This window comes from Ahaetulla prasina, chromosome 1 (assembly GCF_028640845.1).
Source record: "Ahaetulla prasina isolate Xishuangbanna chromosome 1, ASM2864084v1, whole genome shotgun sequence".
Taxonomy (NCBI): domain Eukaryota; kingdom Metazoa; phylum Chordata; class Lepidosauria; order Squamata; family Colubridae; genus Ahaetulla; species Ahaetulla prasina.
This window is the reverse complement of record NC_080539.1, coordinates 3,769,040-3,781,206: the sequence shown is the minus strand read 5'-3', so window position 1 is coordinate 3,781,206 and position 12,167 is coordinate 3,769,040. Positions and strand designations below refer to the sequence as shown.

General features: G+C 43.6%; 1 protein-coding gene across 1 annotated transcript in view; it reads right to left on the bottom strand.

Moving 5' to 3' along the window:
• PIGL (phosphatidylinositol glycan anchor biosynthesis class L) overlaps positions 1-12,167 on the bottom strand; it is a 41,726-nt gene that overhangs the window by 28,021 nt on the left and 1,538 nt on the right. The window contains exon 2 of the mRNA XM_058164002.1: positions 9,506-9,605. Within this exon, the coding sequence (XP_058019985.1) occupies positions 9,506-9,605 (100 nt within the window). The remainder of the gene's footprint in view (positions 1-9,505; positions 9,606-12,167) is intronic.

The following is a 12,167-nucleotide window of genomic DNA, read 5'->3' as shown; positions in this document are numbered from 1 at the left end:
TAGTTGTAACTCAAAGACTACCTACAAATTAGCCTGGATTTTTCAATAGTATTGATAGTCGCTACAGCAACAGAATCTGGAATGTCGAAATTCTAGTGATTTGGGAAAGAGCAAATTTGAGCTTCTTTCTCACATTTGGTTGGGGAATTCTGGGAGTGGAAGTCCACCCCTCTTAAAGCAGGCTGGCTGGGGGATTCTGGGACTTGAAATCCACCCATCTTAAAGCAGGCTGGCTGGGGGATTCTGGGAGTGGAAGTCCATCCATCTTAAAGCAGGCTGGCTGGGGGATTCTGGGAGTGGAAGCCCACCCCTCTTAAAGCATGCTGGCTGGGGGATTCTGGGAGTGGAAGTCCTCCCATCTTAAAGCAGGCTGGCTGGGGGATTCTGGGAGTGGAAGTCCTCCCCTCTTAAAGCAGGCTGGCTGGGGGATTCTGGGAGTGGAAGTCCACCCCTCTTAAAGCAGGCTGGCTGGAGGATTCTGGGAGTGGAAGTCCTCCCCTCTTAAAGCAGGCTGGCTGGAGGATTCTGGGAGTGGAAGTCCTCCCCTCTTAAAGCAGGCTGGCTGGGGGATTCTGGGAGTGGAAGTCCTCCCCCCTTAAAGCAGGCTGGCTGGAGGATTCTGGGAGTGGAAGTCCACCCATCTTAAAGCAGGCTGGCTGGAGGATTCTGGGAGTGGAAGTCCACCCATCTTAAAGCAGGCTGGCTGGAGGATTCTGGGAGTGGAAGTCCACCCATCTTAAAGCAGGCTGGCTGGAGGATTCTGGGAGTGGAAGTCCACCCATCTTAAAGCAGGCTGGCTGGAGGATTCTGGGAGTGGAAGTCTTCCCCTCTTAAAGCATGCTAGCTGGGGAATTCTGGGAGTGGAAGTCCATCCATCGTAAAACAGGCTGGCTGGAGGATTCTGGGAGTGGAAGCCCTCCCCTCTTAAAGCAGGCTGGCTGGGGAATTCTGGGAGTGGAAGTCCATCTTAAAGCAGGCTGGCTGGGGAATTCTGGGAGTGGAAGTCCATCCATCTTAAAGCATGGCTGGCTGGGGAATTCTGGGAGTGGAAGTCCATCCATCTTAAAGCATGCTGGCTGGGGAATTCTGGGAGTGGAAGTCCATCCATCTTAAAGCATGCTGGCTGGGGAATTCTGGGTGTGGAAGTCCATCCATCTTAAAGCATGGCTGGCTAGGGGATTCTGGGAGTGGAAGTCCATCCATCTTAAAGCATGGCCGGCTGGGGGATTCTGGGAGTGGAAGTCCATCCATCATAAAGTCGCCCACCACGTTTTTTCCATCCCCCTGCACCGCTTCCACCCTCCCTCTCTGCCTGCCTTGGAGCTTGGGTGTCGTTTTCCAGCTGGCTGCAACGGCAAACCTCTTGGAACCCTGGGGCTGCCCCTCCCCTCCCATGCTCCGGAATAACCCTGGGTGCAGCTCTGGAATGCAGTGCGCAGCACACCCTGGCATACCAGGGCATCTGCACTCTGGCCTAAACAAAACCAAACCGCCTTTTCAGGGAGCCGAGATCGAGTTTTTCCCCTGCCTTTGTTTACATGAGTCACAAGAAGGATGGAAGGGAAGGATCATGGCTCGTGGGGAGCTGCAAAACCCTCCCCAAGTAGAAAGATTTGAGAAGAGGAAAACCAGTTTTCAGCCTTAATGAAGGAGCCTTTAAATCAAGGGTCTCCAACCTTGGCAACTTGAAGCCTGAGGGACTTCAACTCCCAGAATGCCCCAGCCAGCTTTGCTGGCTGGGGAATTCTGGGAGTTGAAATCCCCCAGGCTTCAAGTTGCCAAGGTTGGAGACCCCTGATTTAAATATTGCTAATCTTCGAACTCGCAACCGTCTACTTAGTGACCATTTTTTCACACTTACGGCTGTTTGCCGCATCCCCCGCATCCCCGTGATCCGAACTCAGACCCTCGGCCCCGGACTCGCATTTGTGACGGTTTGCAGTGGCCACGCGATCCCCTTTTTGAGACCTGTCCATAGGGACGCCAGATTCGCTTTAACGACCGGGCGTTCTCACTTAACAACCGTGGAGAGACACCTTTCTCCAGCGTGTCTACGGGGAGTCACGCTCATGGTTGTGTCACAAAAAGGCTCATCCTCGATATTTTGGAAACCTTTTTCGCTTCTCATCCCAGAAGCTGGGGGAAAAAAACCCCAGTAAGAAGCTTCTCATCCCAGAAGCTGGAAAAAAACAAAACCCAGTAAGAAGCTTCTGGGATGAGAAGCAAAACTACTACTTCTTCTTTTCCCAAATAATATTTAATACTCCATATATTGACTGCAGCACGTATCGCCTAAGCCCAAAATTGGAAGAATGAAAATCTAACAACAGAGGAAGAACTAATTAAAAAAAATATTAGAATGTGCAGAGATTGACAAACTTACAAAACAAATTAAAAGAGAAAGAGGACACCGAATTTTATAAGGTCTGGAGCAAATAGTATGAATGGTTAGAAAATAGGAACGGTAGATAAATAAAAGTAGAGCAAGATAGAACTAAAATATGTGTAAATAATAGGAAAGGACTGTCTTGAATAGCTAATAAACAGATAGAACTAAAATATTTGTAAATAATAGGAAACTGTTTCAACTCCTACCCTCAAAACGACGCTATAGAGCACTGCACACCAGAACAACTAGACACAAGAACAGTTTTATTCCATCAACACTGTCAGACTATTTACTGAATCTGCACTACTATTAATCTTCTCATCGTTCCCATCGCCAATCTCCTTCCACTTATGACTGTATGACTATAACTTTTTGCTGGCAATCCTTATGATTTATATTGATATATTGACCATCAATTGTGTTGTAAATGTTGTACCTTGATGAACGTATCTTTTCTTTTATGTACACTGAGAGCATATGCACCAAGACAAATTCCTTGTGTGTCCAATCACACTTGGCCAATAAAATTCTATTCTATTCTATTCTATTGAATAGCTAATAAACAGAGAGAGAACTAAAATATGTGTAAATAATAGGAAAGGACTGTCTTGAATAGCTAATAAACAGAGATAGAACTAAAATATTTGTAAATAATAGGAAAGGACTGTCTTGAATAGCTAATAAACAGAAATAGAACTAAAATATGTGTAAATAATAGGAAAGGACTGTCTTGAATAGCTAATAAACAGAGATAGAACTAAAATATTTGTAAATAATAGGAAAGGACTGTCTTGAATAGCTAATAAACAGATAGAACTAAAATATTTGTAAATAATAGGAAAGGACTGTCTTGAATAGCTAATAAACAGAGATATCTACATAAATGTTGTATGTTTTGTCTTTCGTTTTAATGTGTTTTAAAAATAAAAAAACTTTACCAAAAAAAAGAGAGAAGCAAAACTTCTTCTTCTTCCTTTTTTTTTCTTTTCCAAATAAAACTCAGGAAAGCCCAGTTGCCATTTGGAAAAGCGCCTTGGGGATGTTCTCCGAGCTTGGCCAAGTCTCAGGGCGTAGAAACAACAGCAGGGTATCCTTACTTAGCAGGGCTGCCTCTGTGGGAACTGATCTAAACCACAGAATCGTTATTTTTATTTATTTTTTTCATTTTCCTCCTCTAAAAACAGCCCGTCTTGAAGGAAGAAGGTTGCCAAACCTCCCGTCTTCCAGGAATAGCTGGCAAAGAAAGTTGCCAAGATAGTTTGTTAATTCCCGGGGGGGGGGGGGGAAAGGGGGGGGGGCTTTGCTTCTTGGAAGCCACGTGCTTCCATAAATAAGGAGCGTCTGGGATTTGCTTAGCTGTGGAGGGGAGAGAGAGAGAAACTGACTTGCCCTCTGTCTGATGTTGTCCCTGCGCTGAAAAAAAAAAGGTATTCAATCAAATGTGGAAAAAACACGCACAGTGCTAAGAAAACCAGCATTTTTTAGAAGAACAGAGTTGGAAGGGACCTTGGAGGTCTTCTAGTCCAACCCCCTGCCCAGGCAGGAAACCCTACACCACTTCAGACAAATGGTTGTCCAATCTCTTCTTAAAAATTTCCAGTGTTGGAGCATTCACAACTTCTGCAGGCAAGTCGTTCCACTTATTAATTGTTCTAACTGTCAGGAAATTTCTCCTTAGTTCTAAGTTGCTTCTCTCCTTGATTAGTTTCCATTCATTGTTTCTTGTCCTGCCTTCAGGTGCTTTGGAGAATAGCTTGACTCCCTCTTCTTTGGGGCAGCCCCTGAGATATTGGAAGACTGCTATCATGTCTCCCCTAGTCCTTCTTTTTATTAAACTAGACTTACCCAGTTCCTGCAACCGTTCTTCATATGTTTTAGCCTCCAGTCCCCTAATCATCTTTGTTGCTCTTCTCTGCACTCTTTCTAGAGTCATCATTATCATTACCATATTATCATTATCACTATATCTGTTACTTTTTTTCTTCTTCTGCAAAACTAAATGCCCGGACAATACACCGTCTTCAAAATATTTATATGTAAATAAAAAAAAACACGTGACTTAGAAAAAAAGAATTTATAAGAAATCCTCGATGAAAACAAGGATGTTATTATGGCTACGCTGTGCTCTTGCTAAAGTTTGTCTGCAACTAGAGATAATCCTTGCGATGGTCGTAAATGTGGAAAAATGGTCCTAAGTCACATTTTTCAGTGCTGTTGCAAGTTCGTTCCTGAAGAACGACCCTGTTTGAACCAGAGGTGGGTTTCAGCAGGTTCTGATCAGTTCTGGAGAACCGGTAGGGAAATTTTGAGTAGTTCGGAGAACCGGTAGTAAAAATTCTGACTGGCCCCGCACCCATCTATTCTCTGCCTCCTGAGTCCCAGGTGATCGGGAGTGAATGGGGATTTTGCAGTATCCTTCCCTGGAGTGGGGTGGGAATGGGGATTTTGCAGTATCCTTCCCTGGAGTGGGGTGGGAAAGGAGATTTTGCAGTATCCTTCCCCTGGAGTGGGGAAGGAATGGAGATTTTGCAATATCCTTCCCCTGGAGTGCGGAGGGAATGGGGATTTTGCAATATCCTTCCTCTGGAGTGGGGTGGGAATGGGGATTTTGCAGTATCCTTCCCCTGGAGTGGGGTGGGAATGGGGATTTTGCAGTATCCTTCCCCTGGAGTGGGGAGGGAATGGAGATTTTGCAGCATCCTTCCCCTGGAGTGGGGTGGGAAAGGAGATTTTGCAGTATCCTTCCCCTAGAGTGAGGAAGGAATGGGGATTTTGCAGTATCCTTCCCCTGGAGTGGGGTGGGAAAGGAGATTTTGCAGTATTCTTCCCTGGAGTGGGAGGGAAAGGAGATTTTGCAGTATCCTTCCTCCTGGAGTGGGGTGGGAATGGAGATTTTACAGTATCCTTCCTCTGCCATGCCCACCAAGCTATACCCACCAGGACGCACACCCACAGAACCGGTAGTAAAAATTTTTGAAACCCGCCACTGTTTGGAACAAAACAATTCATGCTAAACCAGCTGAATCACTTTGCGGAGTGGGCAAATAAAATCCCCCAGCGTACCTGCTCCTGTTTAAATTAAAAACAACAACAACAATAAAAGGCAGACCTGATGTACCACTAGGGCTTTTTCTATCATTTTCTATGTTTCTAGATTTTAATAGACTGTTTTTTCAGTTTTTTGCTTTGCAGAAATGGAAGTGAATTGCGAGTAAATGCCAGCCAAAAAAACCCAACCCGTTGTAAATCGTATTCCTGTGATTGCAGGAAACCGCCAACGTCTTTTTCCGTCCTTTTGCTAATGTGCTGTGACCACCAGACACTGTATAAAACAGGGGTCTCCAACCTTGGCAACTTTAAGACTTGTGGACTTCAGCTCCCAGAATTCTGGGAGTTGAAGTCCAAAAGTCTTAAAGTTGCCAAGGTTGGAGACCCCGGTATAAAAGCTTATAAATGCCAAATATGCGGGGTTGTCAAAACTATGAAGCTGTGTCATAAGTAAATGTGGGGAGGTTTATTGCAACTTTGGACAGTCGTTAAACGGGACGGTCGTAAGTGGAGGGCTCTCTTTACACTATTTGGCAATCTCAGCTCTCTCGCAGCCCTATACCCAAGGTCCCAGGTTCGAACAGGAGGTGTTGGGAAATAAACTATTTGGTGACCAACTTACTCGAAAGCCTGGCCTTGAGTCAGGTTCCACCAGAAATGGACTCGTACGCAAGAAATTTCTCAAATTCTAAGAAGCTTTTTCCCTTCCGCTACTCTAACTATAATCTTGCAGGGCAATGAGTGCCTCCGACCAGCTGAATGGAGCCCAGAATTTAAATTTTCAGGGTTCAATCAGATGCAAACATTCACCAGCACTTCCTGTTTTGTAGAAAGAGTGCAGAGAAGAGCAACAAAGATGATTAGGGGACTGGAGGCTAAAACATATGAAGAACGGTTGCAGGAACTGGGTATGTCTAGTTTAATAAAAAGAAGGACTAGGGGAGACATGATAGCAGTATTCCAATATCTCAGGGGCTGCCCCAAAGAAGAGGGAGTCAAGCTATTCTCCAAAGCACCTGAAGGCAGGGAAAAAAGCAATGGGTGGAAACTAATCAAGGAGAGAAGCAACTTAGAACTAAGGAGAAATTTCCTGACAGTTAGAAGAATTAACCAGTGGAACAACTTGCCACCAGTAGTTGTGAATGCTCCAACACTGGAGTTTTTTAAGAAAAGATTTGACGATTTGTCTGGAATGGCATAGGGCCGTGGTGGCAAACCTATTGCACGCGTCTCAAAGGTGACACGCAGAGCCCTCTTTGTGGGCACGCGAGCCATCGCCCCAGCTCAGCTGCACTTCGCATGCGCGCGCACCTCCTGCCAGCCAGCTGGTCTTTGCTGCGTATGCGCAGGGTCATGCGCGACGGGGGCATGAGCCCGTTTGTGGGGGGAGGCATGTCGGGGCAGGTTCCTGTAGGGTGTACACGCCTGCATGGGGGCGCATACGCAGGGCTGCATGCGCACTGCATTTTGGAGGGTTGTGCGCGCACGAATTGGGCACTCGTTCCGGAAAAGCTTAGCCATCACTGGCATAGGCTCTAATGCTTGAGCAGGGGGTTGGACTAGAAGACCTCCAAGGTCCCTTCCAAAGTCTGTTCTTCTATTAGTTTTTCATTGTTTTAAATGTGGTCTTTTATTTCATAAGCCGCCTTGAGTCGCAACGGGCGAATAGGCGGCAATATAAATTCAATATATAAAGGAATAAATAATAATAATAAAGGGCTTGGGGACCAAATTGTATGATGAACGGTTGGAGGAGCTATGTATGCCTAGTCGCTATCAAAGAGAAGGATTAGAATAGAATAGAATAGAATAGAATAGAATAGAATAGAATAGAATAGAATAGAATGGAATGGAATGGAATGGAATGGGATGGAATGGGATGGGATGGAATGGAATGGAATGGAATGGAATAGAATAGAATAGAATAGAATAGAATAGAATAGAATAGAATAGAATAGAATAGAATAGAATAGAATGAAAGAAATAATAGGAATAGAATAGAATAGAATAGAATAGAATAGAATAGAATAGAATAGAATAGAATGAAAGAAATAATAGGAATAGAATAGAATAGAATAGAATAGAATGAAAGAAATAATAGGAATAGAATAGAATAGAATAGAATAGAATAGAATAGAATAGAATGAAAGGAATAGAATAGAATAGAATAGAACAGAATAGAATAGAATAGAATAGAATAGAATAGAATAGAATGAAAGAAATAATAGGAATAGAATAGAATAGAGTAGAATAGAATAGAATAGAATAGAATAGAATAGAATAGAATAGAATAGAATAGAATAGAATAGAATAGAATAGAATAGAATAGAATAGAATAGAATAGAATAGAATAGAATAGAATAGAATAGAATAGAATGAAAGAAATAATAGGAATAGAATAGAATAGAATAGAATAGAATAGAATAGAATAGAATAGAATGAAAGAAATAATAGGAATAGAATAGAATAGAATAGAATAGAATAGAATAGAATAGAATAGAATAGAATAGAATTCTTTATTGGCCAAGTGTGATTGGACACATAAGGAATTTGTTTTGGGGCATATGCTCTCAGTGGACATAAAAGAAAAAGAAAAAAGAAAAGAAAAATAAATACATCAAAGGTACAACATTTATAACACAAATGATGGCGTTGCTGGCTGGGGAACTCTGGGAGTTGAAGTCCACAAGTCTTAAAGTGGCCAAGGTTGGAGACCCCTGCTCCAAAGTATCAAAAGGCAGGACAAGAAGCAACGGATGGAAACTCATCAAGAAGAGAAGCAACCTGGAATTAAGGAGAAACTTCCTAACAGTGACGACACTTATAGTCCTTCACTTGCAATAGTTTGCTTAGTGACCATTTGAAGTTACAGCGGCCCTCAGAAAAAGTGACTTATGACCGTTTTCCACCGTTTTATGACTTGGCAGCATCTTCTCAGTAGTGACAGACACTTGAAGAGGTATGGACAATTTACAGACAGCCAGCACAGCTGGCTGAGGGATTCTGGGAGTTGAAGTCCACACCTCTTCAAGTTGTCACAATTGAGAAACTCTGCTCTACAGTCACGTGATTAAAATTGGGACGCTTGGCCCCTGGCTCATATTTATGACGGACGCAGCTCGTGGACCTTCTGACAAGCAAAGTCAACGGGGGAGCTAGGTTCGCTTAACGGCCAGGTTACCGATTTAACCACTTGCAGGGATTCACTTAATAACACCCCGTGGTAGGAAAGGTCGTAAAACGAGGCACAACTCCCGGAACAACTGTCTTGCTTTGCCATTGAAATGTTGGGCTCCGTTGTGGTCGTAAGACGAGGACTTCCCCATAGTCACCTATCGGGGATGGGTGTAGTGATGAAGGGGTCGGACTTGAGGACCTTTTAGGTCCCTTTCAGCGCTATGATTCTATGACTTTTGGCACAACCTGTTGTGACTCGTCCTCCCTTCTCTCCTCAGCCGGGCCCCTCCCGTCTCCAACCGGGCCTTTTATCAGACTCCAAGTCTGATAATGAAGATGAATGGCCTGTCATGCCTCCAGCCCCCCCGGCCCTGGCCCCATGTCCGGAGAGGATTCCAGGAATGAACAAACAAGCCTTATAAACCTCACTCATATGGCGTGTGTTCCTTTGGCTCAGCAGTCAGAGGAAGCCAGCCAGGTGCTGGAATTAGTGACAGCAGATCCAGCTGAACACAATTCAGCGTTGGAGGACCCTCGCTTCCGGAGATCTGAGAAGCGACGCCAGCAGAAGGAGGGGTGGGGCAGGCTTGGAAAAATGCTGAGTCATGGAGCCACACCCCACAGCCTATATAAAGGACCTGCTTTTGGCATTCCACCCTTGAGTCAAGCAAAGTCTTATCTAGTGTGCTGATATCGGACCCTATCGCTGAAGTCACAACTTGGACTCCTGCCTGCCCTGATAAACCTCGAAGGGACTTGGCAAGCTGCAGAGGCTTCGTTGCCAAGTTTGTTACGGACTTCCTTGACTCGTTCGTTGGAGTGGGGGGTGGGACACGACACAGCCCAACAATGCTAGGTTTTTGGGGTTTTGTTTTGTTTTTTGCAAATTACCTGTGGTCCAGGATGGTTACATTGGAAGGAGGGATGCCTAAAACTTTGCAGCTTTCTATCAATTCCGCTTTACGAATTTCTCCCTGCTGATAGTAATTCCCTGTGAATGATAAAAGAGATAAAAGTCATCTCCTTTGCCACGATTTGGCATTTATTTATTTACCAATCTTTTTGGCACAAACATTCCCCCTACGCGGAAACATATTAAAGCAGGGGTCTCCAACCTGTGCAACTTTAAGCCTGGTGGATTTCAACTCCCAGAATTCCTCAGCCAGCAAAGCTGGCTGGGGAATTCTGGGAGTTTATTTTTATTTATTTATTTATTATTTAAACTTTTATACCGCCCTTCTCCCGAAGGACTCAGGGCGGTGTACAGCCTACATTAAAACAGTTAAATATACAAACTTAAAATAACAATTAAAACACTTATTCAATAAAGGCCGAAATTAAAACCGTCAAATTGACCATATTAAAATACTAATTTTAAATATTAAAATAAAAAAAAAAAAATTGAAGTCCTCCAGGCTTAAAGTTGCCCAGGTTGGAGACCCCTGTATTAAAGTCACGAAAAATTCAAAAGAGGTTAATAATGAATAACACATAACAGAATCTGTGCTGGAAAAGCATAAAAATGGATGTATTTTTGTTTTACTCGCCAAGTTTTATAATGTATTTTTCCCCGTCTTGAGGGCAGTGGCAGAGAATTACAGGCAGTCCTTGACTCACAACAGTTCATTTAGTGACCCTTCGAAGTTGCAACAGAACTGAAAAAAAGTGACTCATGACCGTTTTTCACACTTACGACCGCTGCCGCATCCCCATGGTCAAAATTCAGATGCTTGGCAACTGGTTCATATTTATGACAGTCGCAGTGTCCCGGGACGGGGGTGATCATGTGATCCCTTTTGCGACCTTATGACAAGCAAAGTCAACGCGGAAGCCGGATTCACTTAACAACCGTGGCGATTTACTTAGCAGTTCACTTAACAACGGTGGCAAGAAAGGTTGTAACATGGGGCAAAGCTCAGTTAACGAATGTCTCACTTAACAACATATTTGTGTTCTATTGTGGTTGTAATCGGAGGGTTACCTGTAATGATGATAATGAGAATTGGACCAACACTCTTCATACTATACATTAATGATCTTTGTGACCATATTGCAAGTAATTGTGTTCTCTTTGCTGACGATGTCAAACTATTTAACACCACTGATAATACATCTATCATCCAAAAAGACCTTGATCATCTAACCACTTGGTCTAAAACTTGGCAACTCCAGATCTCAACCAGCAAATGCTCAGTCTTACATATAGGAAAAAAGAACCCAAACACTAAGTACATACTAGATGGACATTACCTTACAGACGACCCCCATCCCGTTAAAGACCTTGGAGTTTTCATGTCAAATGATCTAAGTGCCAAAGCCCACTGCAAATACATAGCAAAAAAAGCTCTAAGAGTTGTAAACCTAATCCTGCGTAGCTTCTTTTCCAAAAACACCAAACTACTAACAGAGCATGAAAATATTTACACATCCCTCACATCCAGGACATAAACTGTTTCAACTCCTACCCTCAAAACGACGCTATAGAGCACTGCACACCAGAACAACTAGACACAAGAACAGTTTTTCCCCGAAGACGATCACTCTGCTAAACAAATAATTCCCTCAACACTGTCAGACTATTTACTGAATCTGCACTACTATTGATCTTCTCATAGTTCCCATCACCAATCTCTTTCCACTTATGACTGTATGACTGTAACTTGTTGCTGGCAATCCTTATGATTTATATTGATATATTGATCATCAATTGTGTTGTAAATGTTGTACCTTGATGAACGTATCTTTTCTTTTATGTACACTGAGAGCATATGCACCAAGATTACTGCAATGGATTACTGCAATGCTCTCTACATGGGGCTCCCCTTGAAGGGCATCCAGAGGCTACAGTTAGTCCAGAATGCGGCTGCGCGGGTGATAGATGGAGCCCCCCGTGGCTCCCGCATAACACCCATCCTGCGCAGACTGCACTGGCTACCTGTGGCCTTCCGGGTGCGCTTCAAGGTTTTGGTGACCACCTTTAAAGCGCTCCATGGCACAGGGCCGGGTTATTTACGGGACCGCCTACTGCTACCGAATACCTCTCACCGACCCGTGCACTCTCATAGAGAGGGACTCCTCAGGGTGCCGTCAGCGAGGCAATGTCGTCTGGGGACGCCCAGGAGGAGGGGCTTCTGTGGGGCTCCACCTCTGGAACGAACTACCCCCCGGACTTCGTCAGCTTCCGGACCTTCGGACCTTCCGCCGCGAGCTTAAAACATACTTATTTAATTGCGCAGGACTGAGTTAGATTTTAAATTTATGGGTTTTAAACTGGGTTTTATTCCTATATTTTTAATTATTGGGCTTTTAGAATAAGTTTTTTAATTGTTTTTATATTGTATTTATGTGTTTTTTAAGTGCCTGTAAACCGCCCTGAGTCCTTCGGGAGATAGGGCGGTATATAAATATGATCAAATAAATAAATAAATAAGACAAATTCCTTGTGTGTCCAATCACACTTGGCCAATAAAATTCTATTCTATTCTATTCTATTCTATTCTATTCTATTCTATTCTATATAAAACATTTGCTAGACCAATTCTAGAATACAGCT